The sequence below is a fragment of the Bidens hawaiensis genome, unplaced genomic scaffold (assembly GCF_021521415.1).
Source record: "Bidens hawaiensis isolate Kalapana, Puna unplaced genomic scaffold, B.hawaiensis_p1.1 tig00016848_1, whole genome shotgun sequence".
Taxonomy (NCBI): domain Eukaryota; kingdom Viridiplantae; phylum Streptophyta; class Magnoliopsida; order Asterales; family Asteraceae; genus Bidens; species Bidens hawaiensis.
The window spans coordinates 408,442-423,820 of record NW_027492555.1 but is presented as its reverse complement, the minus strand read 5'-3'; the positions used below and the strand labels follow the sequence as shown (position 1 = coordinate 423,820).

The window sequence follows — 15,379 nt, the reverse complement described above, 5'->3', positions numbered from 1 at the left end:
TATCTTTGCAAGACTCTCGATATATCTCATCTGCATCCGTGCTTCTACCTCCTTACCGAATATGGTACACAATTTGTCATAGAAAGGAAATGACTTGTCACGAAAATTCACAGCACCTTTGTGAGAATACAAGACAATTACAAATAAATTAGACTAAAATTTTAAAATCTAAAAAATATATTTTTTAGAATATACCTTCACGTATTCACTCCAAACACTTACGTTTTGAGGAGTTTCTTTAACGAGCACTTTCCTACTCTGATCTGTAACCAGGAACCACATCTACAACAAACTGCTGGACATTACGCCCCGGTCTTTGTAGGTAAAAATCAGATGGTACACTGCTTCCAGCGGGATTAGGCTTATGCATCACAAGATCTTCGTCTCCAATCAAACCTTGTACATCCGTAAACAGCTCACACACATCCAAACCTGCTATCAGACATACAAGTTTAAAGCAATTCAATAAAGAAATTATTTCACGATGCAAATATAGCCAAGGGTAATAGCACATTCACAACTCACCCATCCGCCGCTTTAGGTTTTGCCTTTGTTTGGCTAGTCTTTCTTTCGAGTTGCTGCCAGAATCACTTGCAAGGTCATACTCCTAAAACAGAATAATCAATATATCAAGATTAACTATATCCACAAGACTCTAAGCTAAAAGTTCAAAAAAATACAGTACCTGTCCTCTGGAAGCCAAAAGAGCCCCATGTCCCAACACTTTAGAGAGTTCAAAGCTGTCAATAAAAAATGTCAGATCAATAGCTGAAACAGAGCAAAAAATGGGCGTACGTAAGGGACCAAGAAAAACCTCTGGAATGAAGTGCTAGCACTTATTTTGGGGAGAGATGTTGGCCAAAAAACAACCTCTTCAACAGAACAGTTTATGCAAGCCTCCTTCATCTTTGTCTCAACAAGATTAAAGAGATCAGTCATAGATAAATGCTTGAAACATCCAGCAATTGCTCCAATGGCATGAGCCGCCGCAACTCTGGTATCCCAGTTTTTGCTATGAAGATATTGTGATACCTGAAAAATGCATTAAGCAATAATCAAACCAATTTGAATGCACAACCGCCATAATATGTCCCAAACTAAAAAACAATACTAAAATAAATCAATGCAGTAATACATACCTTACGTAGCAAAGAGCTTAAATCTTGAGGATGTAATTTTGCAATCTCCCCTATCTGGCAAGCTGCAGTGAATCGTGTGGCTTGTGTCGAGCCAGCTTAACAACGGTCAAGAAATACAAGCAGCCAGCATGAACATGAAAAAGTACACATTTTCACTCTACCTTATTTCAAGCTAATATTAACCTAACTCTAGATTAAGCTGCTTCTCTCATACCAAATCCAAATTGTGACATTCAAGTTCCAACCGTTAATTATGTCAATCTGCTGCATCAGATAGTATCATCACTCTAAATCCATCTAAACTATATATATTAATGATTTTTCAACTAAACTCCCATATTGCATGATTAGGCATACATGCATGGCACCTAATCACTTTTTAAACAATTCAAAGGCAAGTCGGTTATGAAACCAAACTATAAACTTATTGCTAAAAACTCATCCGTTTTCCCACAAAATATGCATTTACAATATAATAATGATAATAACAACAATAAGCCTAGAAAAGAAAGATTGCAATAAAAAGATACTCTCGAGTAAAGTCAGCAACCGTTGGAGGCGAGAAGATTGTTGCTGTGCCATATCTCTTAATAATTATACCACTCACAACATTTCTCATTCTACCAAAAACAATAATCTTTCACAATCCTGTCAAATGATTTCATTCCTCTCACCAACACACAATCCTACACCAACCAAAAATTATAAAAAAATATACAAATCAACATCCAAACATAAATAATAATAATAAATACATTCCAATCGAATTACACTAGCAATACACAGCATTATCCAATAACTATTAACAATTTCGTTATTATAACGATTGAATCGTTAGAAGTGATGGTAATATACAGAAATAAGAGAAATTGAACGTACCTTAGGGTTTTTTCGTGAATGGAATTGAGAAACCTAATAATAATTAATAATAATAATAATATTAAGTGTGAAGCATTCGATTCAATTGACGGTTATCGGTGTGGTGACGTGGCGGATGTGTGTTACGGTGATGGTGTGTGTGTGTGTGTGTGTGTTGTACGGTGAAGATGAAGAACGAATGAGGGTTTCGGGTTATTATTATTATTATGATGATAACTGAGATCGGTTCTTGGATTGGAGATGATTTGTGGGTGATTACAGGCTGCAAGTCGATCGGGCAGGGAGAGGCGTGAGAGAGTAAGGCTGAGAAATGAAACCTGGAAATCCAATTCTCCGCTTTTTGTAGAGAAACAAATTCAGAGAAATGGAAATGGTTTATTTCCATTTCTCACCTCTTTCTTTCATAAACAAACAAGAGAATTCTTTCCAATTCCATTTCTCACCCCTCAATTCCCTCTACCAAACACCCCCTAAGCGTGCAGGTGTACGGAGTTTGACTCGTGTGACTCCCACACAATCGTATGGGAGTATGAAAAAAAAGCCAGAATTGATTGAGTTGAGCCGTGTGTGTTAAAAATGTGATAGTTTACGGATATGGTTTTACGCAACGACACGATACAATATTCCGGACGTGATATAATATTCAATATATTATTGACACGACACAATATTCTGGACGTGATATAATATTCTACCGGTTTTAATATAAACTCGAACGAGACTAGTGTTTTTCTCATTCAAAGTTATATCGTCTTTCAAAACTCACACCCTAAAAAAAGATCGTATAGTTGCTGGTTGTTTAAAAAACTCACCAACCCAAAGTTCAAACGGTCTTCAAAGTAGCTGGTTGTAAAAAAAAATCTCATATGATCATATAGTTTCCATACTATCGTATGAATTCCTGGACAACAGACAAACACTGTGAAAAACTGACAAATTCTGTAGTGTTATACAATCGTATAAGAGTCATACGATCATATGGAGTCTAAGGGTGTATGGATAAGTCAAAGGGCGTGTAGATAACCAGAGCCTCTATTAAACTCAATATGACATGGATGACACACTTTATGTTAGCCGATCATAATTAATTCAAATGTTATTACAATTCAAATATTATATATATATATATATATATATATATATATATATATTTACAATAAACTATTATAATATATTTAAGATTATTAATAACTTTTTTTAAGCGACCAACAAACATAGAATGCCTAGGTATTTCGTATGGGGTGATCAAATGGCAAAAGACCACCGCTAGCTAGCCCAACCTAGCCATACGGAGCCTTAACCGCCTCCAAGTTATCTCCAGCTCTGGGGAAAACCCACATGCCTAGAGGCCCACTTGTGTTAAAATCCGGACTCCCTCAAGATCAAACTGGAGATCATAAAGATCCTGGTTTTCCTTTATTGAGCCACCCATGTCCTTCCTAAAATGCTGTAAGTGGGGTTTGAACTTGGGTCTTCATTAAGAAACTTATGCTTTTTATCACTACACCGCATTGAAAAGAAAAAAAACTACTTTTACTTTTGATTAATTTATATGAGTTCATATTATACCATATCATAATATTTATTATTTTGAATATACTTTTAAATTTATAACACCAAAGCTATATGTAAATATTTTTTTCTTATTTCCTTAGGGTAGTTTCCCTCCTATCCGCTCAAATCCAAATTTCAATTTCCCTCCTTAGCTCACTCCTAAACTCTAATCTACCGCTTACACCCATCTACTCCATTTTTCACCCGCTTTTTGCCCTATTCTCGCTTCATCACTAAAGACCCACCTTGAACCACCATCATACCACCAGACCACGTGAATCACCAGCGCTATTGCTGACAAATCACCACCACGAAAGGGTTTAAACGGTTGTTTATGAGACGAAATCGAACTCTTTTTTTGGTAAACTTGTTATGGATTACACTGGTGCTTTGTTTTCCCTTAACTTTCTTAATGATATGTTTTAACAGACTCATTTTTTTGCGAGTTTGAACAGGTTAAAAGATGCACACCAACTGTTCGATGAAATTCTTCAGTTGTGTTATAATCACTTCGGAATTTCTGAACAAAGGTAATGTTGTTAAGCATATTTCCTTAGGATTTAAAGTTTGTTAAGTTCACGTCTATAAAACTTCTTGGTATTATGTCTATCGCATTACGCTCATACTGACTGTTATGATAAAGTTGTGAATATGGAAGATCGGTTCAATAATATATAGAATAAATTACTTTAGTCATGAGAAATAAACATGTATTTGGTTTCAGTTATCACATGTATGTGGCTTATTTAGTTTAGATTTTTGTTTTGCTGCATGGAAATTTTTTCATATTCCTTTTAACTATAAATTATTGGTATCATAGTTCTGTGAATTTAGTGCTATCATAATGTTCTAATTAAACGGAAATTAATTGGGGTTCAGAGTTTTATTAAAATCTTGTAGGTCTTTGTTCTAATTAAACGGAAATTAATGTGGTTATAAGGCTTGATTTTAAATATAATCCTCTCTTTTTTATCAAACTGTACGCAATCACATTGACTTACCTTTTGCATTGTAGATGAGTGTTTGGTGCTGGCATCATACAACGGATATGACCAAAGGACAGAACAGGGGACAACGTCTTGCATGTCGCACACGTTGTGATAAGGATAGACGTGTCTGGTTGGAATCATATTCTTATAGGGTGAAATATTCTTATAGTTTTGTGTGGTAGTAGTGACAAGAAAAAGTGAGGGTGAGCGACCAACGAAATGATCCTGAAGCGAGCAAAATAGCGAAATGTGAATGAGCAAAGAATCCATATCATTGTTGTGTTTTGCCATGCTATCACAGCCATAGAAATAATATTTGTCTTCTATGGTTAGTTAATTTTCTTTTAATTTTCAAGTTTCTAATTACAAAGTAGTTTGTTAGAAACCTGGACTATGATGTAAGTGCCTTGGTTTATTATTTGTGATTCATGGTAGTTTGCTGTAATTACAATGTATATAACTTAATAAAAAGTATAAACATTATTAATTAGTTTTTTTTTTTTGGAAAGACTATCAGTGGGGAAGATGAGGAAACACATTGAAGCGGCATACTAAGTTTGGTGAAGTCTAGTTACAAAAGACATGCAAAGAAAGGGCCTAGACCCCTATATAAGTCGTCGCTTTGTAGCAGATGTGGATTTGGGAGAAGCCGATGATATGGAAGACATTATTCAAGAGAAAAATGTGGATTGGGTTGACACAAAGACGGGTGAAGCTTATGTAAGTCTCGCTACTTTGTAAATGCCTGTTTTTATTGTTTAGTTATATAATGTTAATGTACTTATTGTTTATGTTCCCATCATAGGAATTATATAGGAAACTGGTTGTAAAGAAGTATGGAGATGACGCTAGATTACACCAAGAATTCGTTATGCAATTATGGTCAAGCATTGTTGTGGGGGGGGCATCAGTTGTATGTGATTAGTAGCATCACCGGCCCATATGTCGTGTGCACCATCAAAGCTAAGTACGGGTAGTTCCTTTCCATCGGAAGAAGTATTAAGGTTTGTATTCTCTATTAGAAAAAAATCACATAGAGTTCGGTCTTCTATTCGTCCCAATCAAGCGTGTCCATTGGGTACAACATGGAACCAGACCAATTATACATGGGTTAGTCAGGGTTTCTAAATGTGCTTTATGGGACGAGTTCATGGGTTTCACTAGTTTGTTAAAAACTAAAAACCGTGACGAATAGTTTGGTATCCAGATTATATCGAAACTGGTCGTATGTAACGAGATCAGAACGCCAAATATTATATAATTTATATAAGGTTTAATATTGAACAAAATAGATAACTTACAAACTAGTTACACACATTTACAAACTAGTAAATTTGATATGTACAAGAAGCTTTTTTTTTGTATATAACATTGAACATTGATATGTTTTTAAGAATGATGTACGGATTTAATACAATTGCATGTGCAACGGTTGGTGAAAAAAAACTGAGTTAAAGTAGCGGAGTAGGAACGAGAAAAAGTAGAAAAACATGCTATGTTGAACAAAATTGAAGAAAATGCGAGAATGATTGCTCAAATGAGAGAAACTTCGATTGAAATCAGCTACAAAACTTTCCACCAAGTTAAGATATATCGAAATTTCAGTTTTTGTTTTATTACTTTTGAAAGATTTGGATATTTTTTGTATAAAATTTTGATATTTATACTATTTGGTTTGAATGTGTATCTTTGGCTTTATAAAATTTGGATATAAAAAATGTATAGCTAAATCTAAAGCTAAAACCTTATATAATACGTAGAAAAATCATGCAAATTTCTGTAGCTACATTCGTAGCAAAAAGCATCTAAAGTTTGTAGCTAAATTTCATAGCAAAAACCATGGCAAATTTCCGTAGCTAGACCGTAGCAAAATCTTTGTATGAATATTGTAGCCAAGATTGTAGTTGAAACTCGGTAGCAAACTCCGTAGCTAAGATATCCGTAGCAAAATTACGTAGTTACAAAATCGTAGCAAAATTCTATACCTAAAAATCCGTTGCTAAAAAAACGTAGCAAATTCCGTATCTAACAATTGGTAGCTAAAAATCCGTAGCAAACAATTATGTAGCAAAATTCGTATCTAATGCGGCTAAAATAGTGACGCCTCTTTGGGTAGCTAAAACCGTAGCAAAATTCTGATTCCGTAGCAAAAATCTGTAGCAAATAAGTTAGCTACGAGACTTGTACCTACGAACGAAATCTGTAGCTAATCCGTAGCAAACAGGGTGTTTGCTATGGATTAGCTACGGATTTGACCGTAACAAATACCTGTTTTTGTAGTAGTGTACATCTTCACTCATCTCTCACAACCACCACCACTTCATCACCCACCACCACCGCCACCACCACCACTGTCACCCACCACCACCATCTCGCCTAAAAAGTCTCCGGAAATTTCACCGAAAAAGTCGTTGGAAAGGCACCGCTAAACAATCCCCGATAAATTTCACCGGAAAAGTAGCCGAAAAAATCACCGGGAAAGGTCATCGGAAAACGGGCACCGGAAAAACATAATGGAAAACACTATGAAAAGAAACACAATTTAAAAAACACAGTGAAAAAAAAATATCATGACAAAAACACAATTGTATAACACAATGTAAGAAAAACACAATAGAAAAAACATTATGTTAAAGCATAATTGGATAAAACACAATAAAGATTGGCCTATAACCTATAACACAATGTACAAAAAACCTACTAAATTTTTTTTAATTTATTTATAACAATATAATACTCATATTAAAGATAAAAAACGTTCATTATTAAGGTGATTTTTTTTTTTAAAAAAAGATGTCGTATAAAAAAGTATGGACGTTTTAAAACGATGGGGAATTGGCATGTGTCTTGCAAGTGGGAAGAGAAAGTCAACAGTTATGTGTTATTTCTTTTTTGCTCTTTCCCTTTGTAGGTCCTATGGACGGATCAAACAACAACTAGTCTACTTGGATCAATCTCAACACTAGTTAGCGGAAATCACTAGTGAGGAATCGAGATATCGGATCTTGCTTGGTGAGTTATTTACCCGAAAGGGAAAGAAAGAAAGTAGGAGAGGGAGAGAGTTGGTGAAAGGATAAGATTTTATTTTAAAAAGCTTGTCCTTCGCATGAATATACTTCACCTTTTATAGTTGGAGAATCATGCATATATCATTACATGGGCCCAAATGGGATTTGTTTACATGGCCTAAGGCCCAAACATACAAAGGAAATAAACCGACAAGCTAAATAATACAAACGTTTACATCACGAGTAAATACGAAAGAGTGATATACGAAACGGGACCCTACAATCTCCCTGTAGTCTTTAATATTTAATTTGTTAGCTCTCGTCTTTAGGTGGACTCATACTCGAAGTCGTCTTCACAGTTGTACAGTTGATCACCAACAAGATATCGTACGAACTTGTTGAATTTCTCAACTATATCATCATTCTTGTCGTGTTAGACGTCATCGATAGTTCCCAGCAGTGAGTTGTAAAGTTTCAGCAGGTCTTCTTTGTTGAGTGTTGCAAGCTCATGCTCATCAAATAAGCGCAGATGAAGCATGTCATTGCAACGTATGATTGATTCACTTGTGTCGCTGCCAAACTCCCAACAAATGAACCGCTCAAACAAGTTGGGAGGAATGGTTCTTCATGGTAGATCGGTCTCCTCTCCTTGTGAGTATTGTACCGCGACATTATTTTCTTCTTTTCGGTGGCTGGATCAATCTTTGTAGGATGACGGAAGGCCTTACCCTTGTTGAGCTTGAAGTTAGGGCAATCCTTCTTCCATTCCTTGCTCATAAACCGGTTGAACCATCCCTTCCTCTCCTTTTCAGTCACATAATGGCCCACTATTCTTCTGAAGAAGTTCATGTCGAGCTGGGAGAGTGTACGCATGTAAGTGAGATCTCCATTGGCTCGACGTATAGCCCATGTTTTGCTGCTCGGGTGCCATTTGCAGTATACAATCAAGGAGTCATTCCAGAAAGGGATATGGTCGCTCTCACACTTGCTCTTTTGCTGATGAAGTAAGACTTCTTCCATTTTCTCTTTGGCGCTTGTGAAACTTTAGCAGTGTCAGCAACAGTAGTAGTAGCTTGAGATTGAGCAGGGGGCGCCACTATAGGTTCATCACGAACCGGGGTATAAAGGAAGAAACATTAAAAATGGAAGCTATTTCAACCTCAACTGCAGCGTCAGCGTCCCTTGTTCATTGAGCTTCATCTGGCGAGCCTTTTTGGCTTACCTTATTACCACTAGTGGCATCGTCACCGCCAATGTCATCAGTATCATCACCGCTTCCATCATGCAGTTCATCAGAACTATCGAACATATCTTCATCATCATTGTCCTCATCTTTGTCCACCACATCATCATCATCACCCGAGCCATCATCATCGGACTCGTCATCATCATCTCCATCATCACTATAACCTCCTTGAACCATTGGTTGTTGTACAGCAGGAACAATAACAGAAGCGGAATGAGCACTTACTTGTGCAACCGATGTAGTTTCAATAAATGCAGAAGTTATTGCACTGACCTGCCCAGTTGTAGTAGCAGTACTAGCAACGATTTCAATACTCGTAATGGTTCCAACAACCACTGGCTCCTCTACACCAGTACTCACACCAGCAACACTTCTGCCAATATCCTTGCTCACGACATCATGAATAATTCCATGTAACTTACCTTGAGCTCTGACCCTTTCGGTGATAGTGATTGGATTGGCGAGAGTTGATCTTCTTTCGTTGCTCTGCTCAGTCCTTGGCTCGTTGGCTCGTAAGAGTCTCCTGAAAGTCTCCATCAGATGTGTCCTAAGATTGTTGACATATTCATCAGTCAATCGAATTACCTCCATAACAACAGGGTAACTGTTGACGAGAGAGTCGTTGACAATGTTCTGACTTTCGTTCAAATCACGTTGTTCCACCCTTTCTCCTTCTTGCTGCTCAATCATCGAACGCAGCCTCACACTCTCACCCATCAACCTGCCCACGTCCTTAGAGGAACTGAACCCACCTTCCAACAAGCTAACTCTTGAACTAAGGCCTTAAAATTCAATCATCGCCTTATCAATGGTTGAATATAACTCCCTCCTCAGATTGTGTACAAAGTTGGAGGAGGAAGGAAGCTCAGTTTCTAGATTAGACACCCTTGATTGGAGCCTTTCCATCTCATCGTGTTGTTCAACATGCATTAATGTGTTTTGTATGATTAACTCTTGTTGATTGTTAATTCTTTTCTGCAAGTTATCAATCCATTCTCGTTGGCTTATAATCCCAGCTCTATCCAAATCTATGTCTTGTTCAAGCTCAGCCACCCGAGATGCAAGAGCATTGATAGCTTGTTGATCTTTGACAAACATGATCAACAGAATCTCTCGTTTTGCTCGGTTTTCGTTTGCTTCCTCAAGTTCTCTAATCCTATCGAGGATAGGATCTCGAAACACATGAGACTTCTTCGATTTACCACTAGGCAGGGGTTTGACTGCTATGATTGGGATTTTAATAGTGGAGGCAGGTGTGGTTGAGAAGGTTGATTATGGAGTAGTTTGGATGGGTATGGTTATTGTTTGGGTTGGAAAGGATGTAGTAATGGTTAATGGTAGGCTTATAGGTTCGGTTGTGATTGGTAAGGTTTGTGAGGTGGTTTAAGAATAGATGGATGATGTAAAGGTAGAGGTCCAAAAGGATGAGCCCCTAATAGGTGAAGTGAATTGGTATGTAGGTGAGATAAATGGTGATGAGGTGATCCTAGGTAGTTACAGGGTTTGGTGGATGGGTTCGTATCGGTTTGGGTGATTATGGGAAGGTTTTCTAGGAAGGAAGGCATGGGTTTGTCTAGCATAGAAGGTGAGGTCTCGGGTGGTGTAATTGGTTCATCTCTAAGGGTTCTAGGTGTAGTGGACTTTGATTTGGACTTGGATTTAGATTGGGTTGGGTTTTTGGTTGGGTTTTGGATTTGGGCCTTTGATTGGGCTTTGGTAAATTTAACTTGTTTAGCTTTAAGTCTTTTTGTGGTTTGAGCTAGTGTGATGGGTGATGTTATGTGAGGGCCAGCTAATGTGGTGGTTGGAGATGTGATAGCGAATTAGCTATTTGATTAAATGATGGATTGATAAGTTTTAATTACACTAACATAAATATGTTTTTAACACCGGTTCTGGGTAGGAACTGGGTTCGGGTATGACCGGGTGTTGGTCATGAAGACGTTAATCTTTAATTTAGAAGATAAAGATCAAGCGGGTTATAGATAATTCTTGGTGAATTATTTATTGAGTTTTTATATAATTTAATTAGGAATAAGATTTTATTATTTATATTTATTTGGTTTCCTAAATTGAGTCTAATTAGGAGTCTTTATGAGCAAGTTAAAGTTTTAGTATAAATAGATGGTTAGGGGTATTGTAATTTGTGTACTTTATTTTATAATAAAAAAAAGAGTCCGAACAAGTTGTTCAATCTCGTGTTTCCGTGTTTGATCAAGGGCTTGATTTCCAACAATTGGTATCAGATCTTGGCGTTGGCGGTTTTGAGAGTTGTTTTTCGAAAAGGGGAGCAGCCCCTCGCGGGGTTGCAATGGCGGTGAAACCGGTAGTAGTGATTACCAGCTGTAAAGAAGGTATTTGGGATGAATTTGTGGTCGAATATATCAAGTGGTGTTCATGTTTGGTGAATGGTTAATTTGTAATGTTAATCGGCAAAGTCAATAGGAATTAATTTTCGTGGAGGTCCAAAGTTTGTGGAAAAAGTCCACCAGAAGTTTATAATACTTTTGGATAGGGTACAACAGTTGTGTTGGCGAGGTGTTGAAGACTTGATGGTATAGGCAACAAAGATGATTAATCATGTTCAGTGTTTGAAAAACTTCTTAGTCGTGAATAAAAAACAACGGGTGTCACTTATTCTGGCAGGTAACATACCAACGTGGTTGGTTGCGGTAGAAACATGATCAGCAGGGGCTGAAGGGGTTTTGTTTAGCAACCAAGAAGCCATATAGCGGTGCCTTGTCGTGTTGGCGATCGATAGCAATAGGTGCAGATCGATCAGAGGAGGTTTATTTGTTGGGTTCAACCTGGTTTTTTTTATCGTGTTTTATTGTGTTGGACACTCTTTCTAGCCAAGGAGGAAAATCGTAGCGAGGAGTTCGATTTTTATGGCAGAAAAACCAACAGGTGTGTCGCGGAAGAAACGAAAGAGCAAGGGAGCTAAGGAATTCGTTTGACGACCGAAAAGACGGAATATTGGGGTGCTATTGTCTTTGTTGGTGGTTGATATTAGTGTGTGCATATCAAGGAAGAGTGTGACATGGTGGTAAAATTATGATCAAATAAAGGTTGAATTTATTTAGCAGAGATTTGCGGGTAGGCAGACGGAAGAAGATTCGTCAAAGCGGGAGGCTTTGAATCTTGTCGTGTCTAGCAAGGGAAGAAGAAAACGGTAAAAGTAGCAAACTTGTTTTTCTTTGTTCGGTGGTCAAGAACGGTGTTCTAGGACAGGAAAGAGGGATTGGATTTGTCGATCATGGCATGGATGTCAAGAAAAGGGTTCAATTCAAGATTAAGGGGGAGAATGAAGACGTTAATCTTGAATTTAGAAGATAAAGATCAAGCGGGTTATAGATAATTCTTGGTGAATTATTTATTGAGTTTTTATATATTTTAATTAGGAATAAGATTTTATTATTTATATTTATTTGGTTTCCTAAATTGAGTCTAATTAGGAGTCTTGGTGAGCAAGTTAAAGTTTTAGTACAAATAGATGGTTAGGGGTATTGTAATTTGTGTACTTTATTTTATAATAATAAAAAGAGTTTGAACAAGTTGTTCAATCTCGTGTTTCCGTGTTCGATCAAGGGCCTGATTTCTAACAGGTCATACCCGGGTTCATGTATTGTCTCTAAAAATCATCTATATGTACCCGAGTTCGAGTTGGGTATAGTGGGGTATTCTAAAACCGGGTATTTGATACCCTATTTTCAAGTATTGAAAAAAACCCTGTTTTCGGGTTTTTTATAGTATTATTCGGGTATCTTACGGGTAAAGATTGGGTTTCTTAAGGAGCTGCACGTTTTGGGGTATATTTCGGGTATTGGAAAAACTATGTTTCGGGTATGGAACCGGTTCCGGTTTTCGTATATTACTGGATACGAATCAGGTTTGGTTCTAGGTGCGTAGAAGTGCACGAAAAAACCCGAACCTAGAACCGGCCCCGAAAAAAAACGTCGGACCGGTTTTATTTTATACCCAGGTTTTAATACCTGAACTCGTACCCGACCCTACCCGCAGGGTATGCATTTCGGTTTCAAAACCCGTACCCGAAACAACCCGATTTATACCCGGTAATACCCAAAAACCAGAACCAATTCCATACCCGACCTGGTTTTTCCAATACCCGAAACCGGGTTTTTCAATACCCGATCTATACCCGAAAAATAACTGAAAGATACCTGAAAAATACCCCTGAAACGAGCAACCCCTTAAAAAATCAAATATATACCCGAAAAAACCTTCGTAAAACCCCAAAAAATAAGGTTTTTTTAATACCTGGAAATAGGGTATTCAAATACTCGTTCTATACTCAACCCGAACCCGATATATAGGGTATGGTTTTTACAGGCAATACCCGAACCCGAACTCGACCCGGGTTGCCAATACCCGATTTTTCAATACCCGGTCATACCCAAACGTTGTTCCATTCTCGGAACCAGGTATTTGAAAAACACGATTTGTGAACCTCTAGGTACGAGTTTTGGTATAAATATGCATACTCTATATGTACCCTACAGGTAGGACCAGATACGGGTTCGGATAGTAAAAACCCATAATCAGGTTTTTTTTGGGGTTCGGTTTTTTTGTGCACATCTATTAAGAAGTCATTGTACTTAGAGGTGCAAAAAAAACCCGAACCCCAAACCAGACCCGAAAAAAAACCTGAACCGGTTTTTTTTTAATCCGGGTTTTTAATACCCGAACCCTACCCTACCCGTAAGATACAGATAGGGTATGATTTTCAAAGCTGAAACCCGAACCCTACCCGATCTAAACCCGATAATACCCGAAACCCGGTTGTAGTTATATCTGAAACCCGGTTCTAGTATACCCGAACAGAGTTTTTTGCATACCAGAATCGGATTTTTTGCATACTCGGATGGCCGAATATTAATGTTTGTACGCCTATGTATGTAATAAAAAGGCATCGCGTTTAATCGTTTCCAAGAAAATGTATATAATAACAAGGCATCGAGGTAACGCGTAGCTAGAGAAGCATTTTGATCATTATCAAATGTAAATTTTGTAAGCCAAGTTGTTAAAGGAATTTGTATACATAAGGTTGTGATTATAATAACTCATGAAAGAATTGATGCTTGCGATAATAAGAAGGTAATAATTTGCATAAATCGTTATCGAACGAAAATTTGTGTAACAATATAAAATATTTATAAATGCATCCCAAAAGATTTGTAAAGCCATGATCGTTGCGTTTATGAAAAATGATGAATATTGTAATTTGTTATTGAATAAAACTTGCGTTCAACATTCAAATGAAACCTCCAACCCAGTTTCATACCCGAACCCGGGTTTTTCTTTTCCTGATTTGTGCACCTCTACGTTCAATAATGCGAAATTACTTCTCAAATTTTGTCCTTGTGGAGTTGTGGGCTTCTTTAATATTTTGTGCTGAGAGCATGAGAAACACATAAACGAAACCTGGGCCGATATTTGGTTTTCTGTGTTGGCCGTGTAACATTTGTTCATTTCAACCTGTTTCTTTTAGCCCAGCCCCCAATCCACTAAACCATTTAAATTGCTATTGATCCAAATGGCTATATTTGTTATTTTTTACTTCATTTTATCACTGAATTGTATAACCAACCAACCCATTGATGCTCCTAATAATTAACTTAACTTTTTGTATCAAATTTGAGAGTGGTAAAACTTTCGAAAAATTCAATATTACCTATTAGTTTATGTTTATGATAAATATATAACAAGGGTTCTTTTAGTTGATGTTTATGTTAGACAACCTTATGATATTTTAATTTAGTGAAATGTAAATGTGTTTGTATTCTAAGTTATGGTTCACAATGGTTGAAAACTTGAAATGACCATAAAAATGTTTGATAATGAATGTTACAATTGAGAGAATATTGGTTTCTAAATTTTCAAAGGTTCATTAGCAACTGAGAGAATATTGTTTATCGTTTAGCCCAAGTCGCCCACGTCGATCCTTGCATTGACCGAGGTCTTCTGCTCGTAAATTTATCAATTTTTTACAATTTCCCACATCTTCAATCTTACAATATCGAAAGGACAAATTATGAAAGCATGATCATTTGTAAGTAACATTTCAATCACATATTCTTACTTTATTTACTTGGTATAATGTTAAACAAGCTCATGAAATTACCAAACTTTTACTACAAGTAGAGGTGCACAAAAAAACCGGTTCCGGACCCGACCCGCAGGTACGGACCGGGCTTTGGGTTCCTGCCCGGAACTGTACCCGGAACCGACCCAAACCCGATGGAACCGGTTCCGCAAATACCCGTTCAAAACCCGACCCTACCCTACCCGAAAAAATCCCGATGGAACCGGTCAAAAATCGGTCAAATAACTGACTATACCCAGACCCGGTTTTGACATTTTTTGACCATACCCGGTTCCGGTTCCGGAGAATACCCGGTTTGTGCACCTCTAAGTAGAAGTGTGTGGGATGCTTAAACCAAACCACTTGCCAAATTACCTAATTACCAAATACCAATTCCATGATGAGGAAGAGACCTATGCAATACCATACCAGAAATCACACCAAAAATCAAAAACAAGATG

General features: G+C 37.3%; 1 protein-coding gene and 1 long non-coding RNA gene across 2 annotated transcripts; both read right to left on the bottom strand.

Moving 5' to 3' along the window:
* Nucleotides 1-253: 253 nt before the first annotated feature.
* LOC143552347 (TATA-binding protein-associated factor BTAF1-like) lies at nucleotides 254-1,190 on the bottom strand. Its single transcript, XM_077042598.1, has 5 exons — nucleotides 1,140-1,190; nucleotides 815-1,032; nucleotides 686-740; nucleotides 526-607; nucleotides 254-432 (listed from the first exon to the last, which is right to left on the bottom strand). The coding sequence occupies exons 2-5, from the start codon at nucleotides 937-939 to the stop codon at nucleotides 254-256; spliced, it is 441 nt and encodes a 146-aa protein (XP_076898713.1). The 5' UTR covers nucleotides 940-1,032; nucleotides 1,140-1,190.
* A 9-nt stretch (nucleotides 1,191-1,199) lies between these two features.
* Nucleotides 1,200-2,066, bottom strand: LOC143552336 (uncharacterized). Its single transcript, XR_013138636.1, has 3 exons — nucleotides 2,019-2,066; nucleotides 1,670-1,825; nucleotides 1,200-1,234 (listed from the first exon to the last, which is right to left on the bottom strand). It is a non-coding gene; the product is annotated as an uncharacterized LOC143552336 (long non-coding RNA).
* Nucleotides 2,067-15,379: the final 13,313 nt, after the last annotated feature.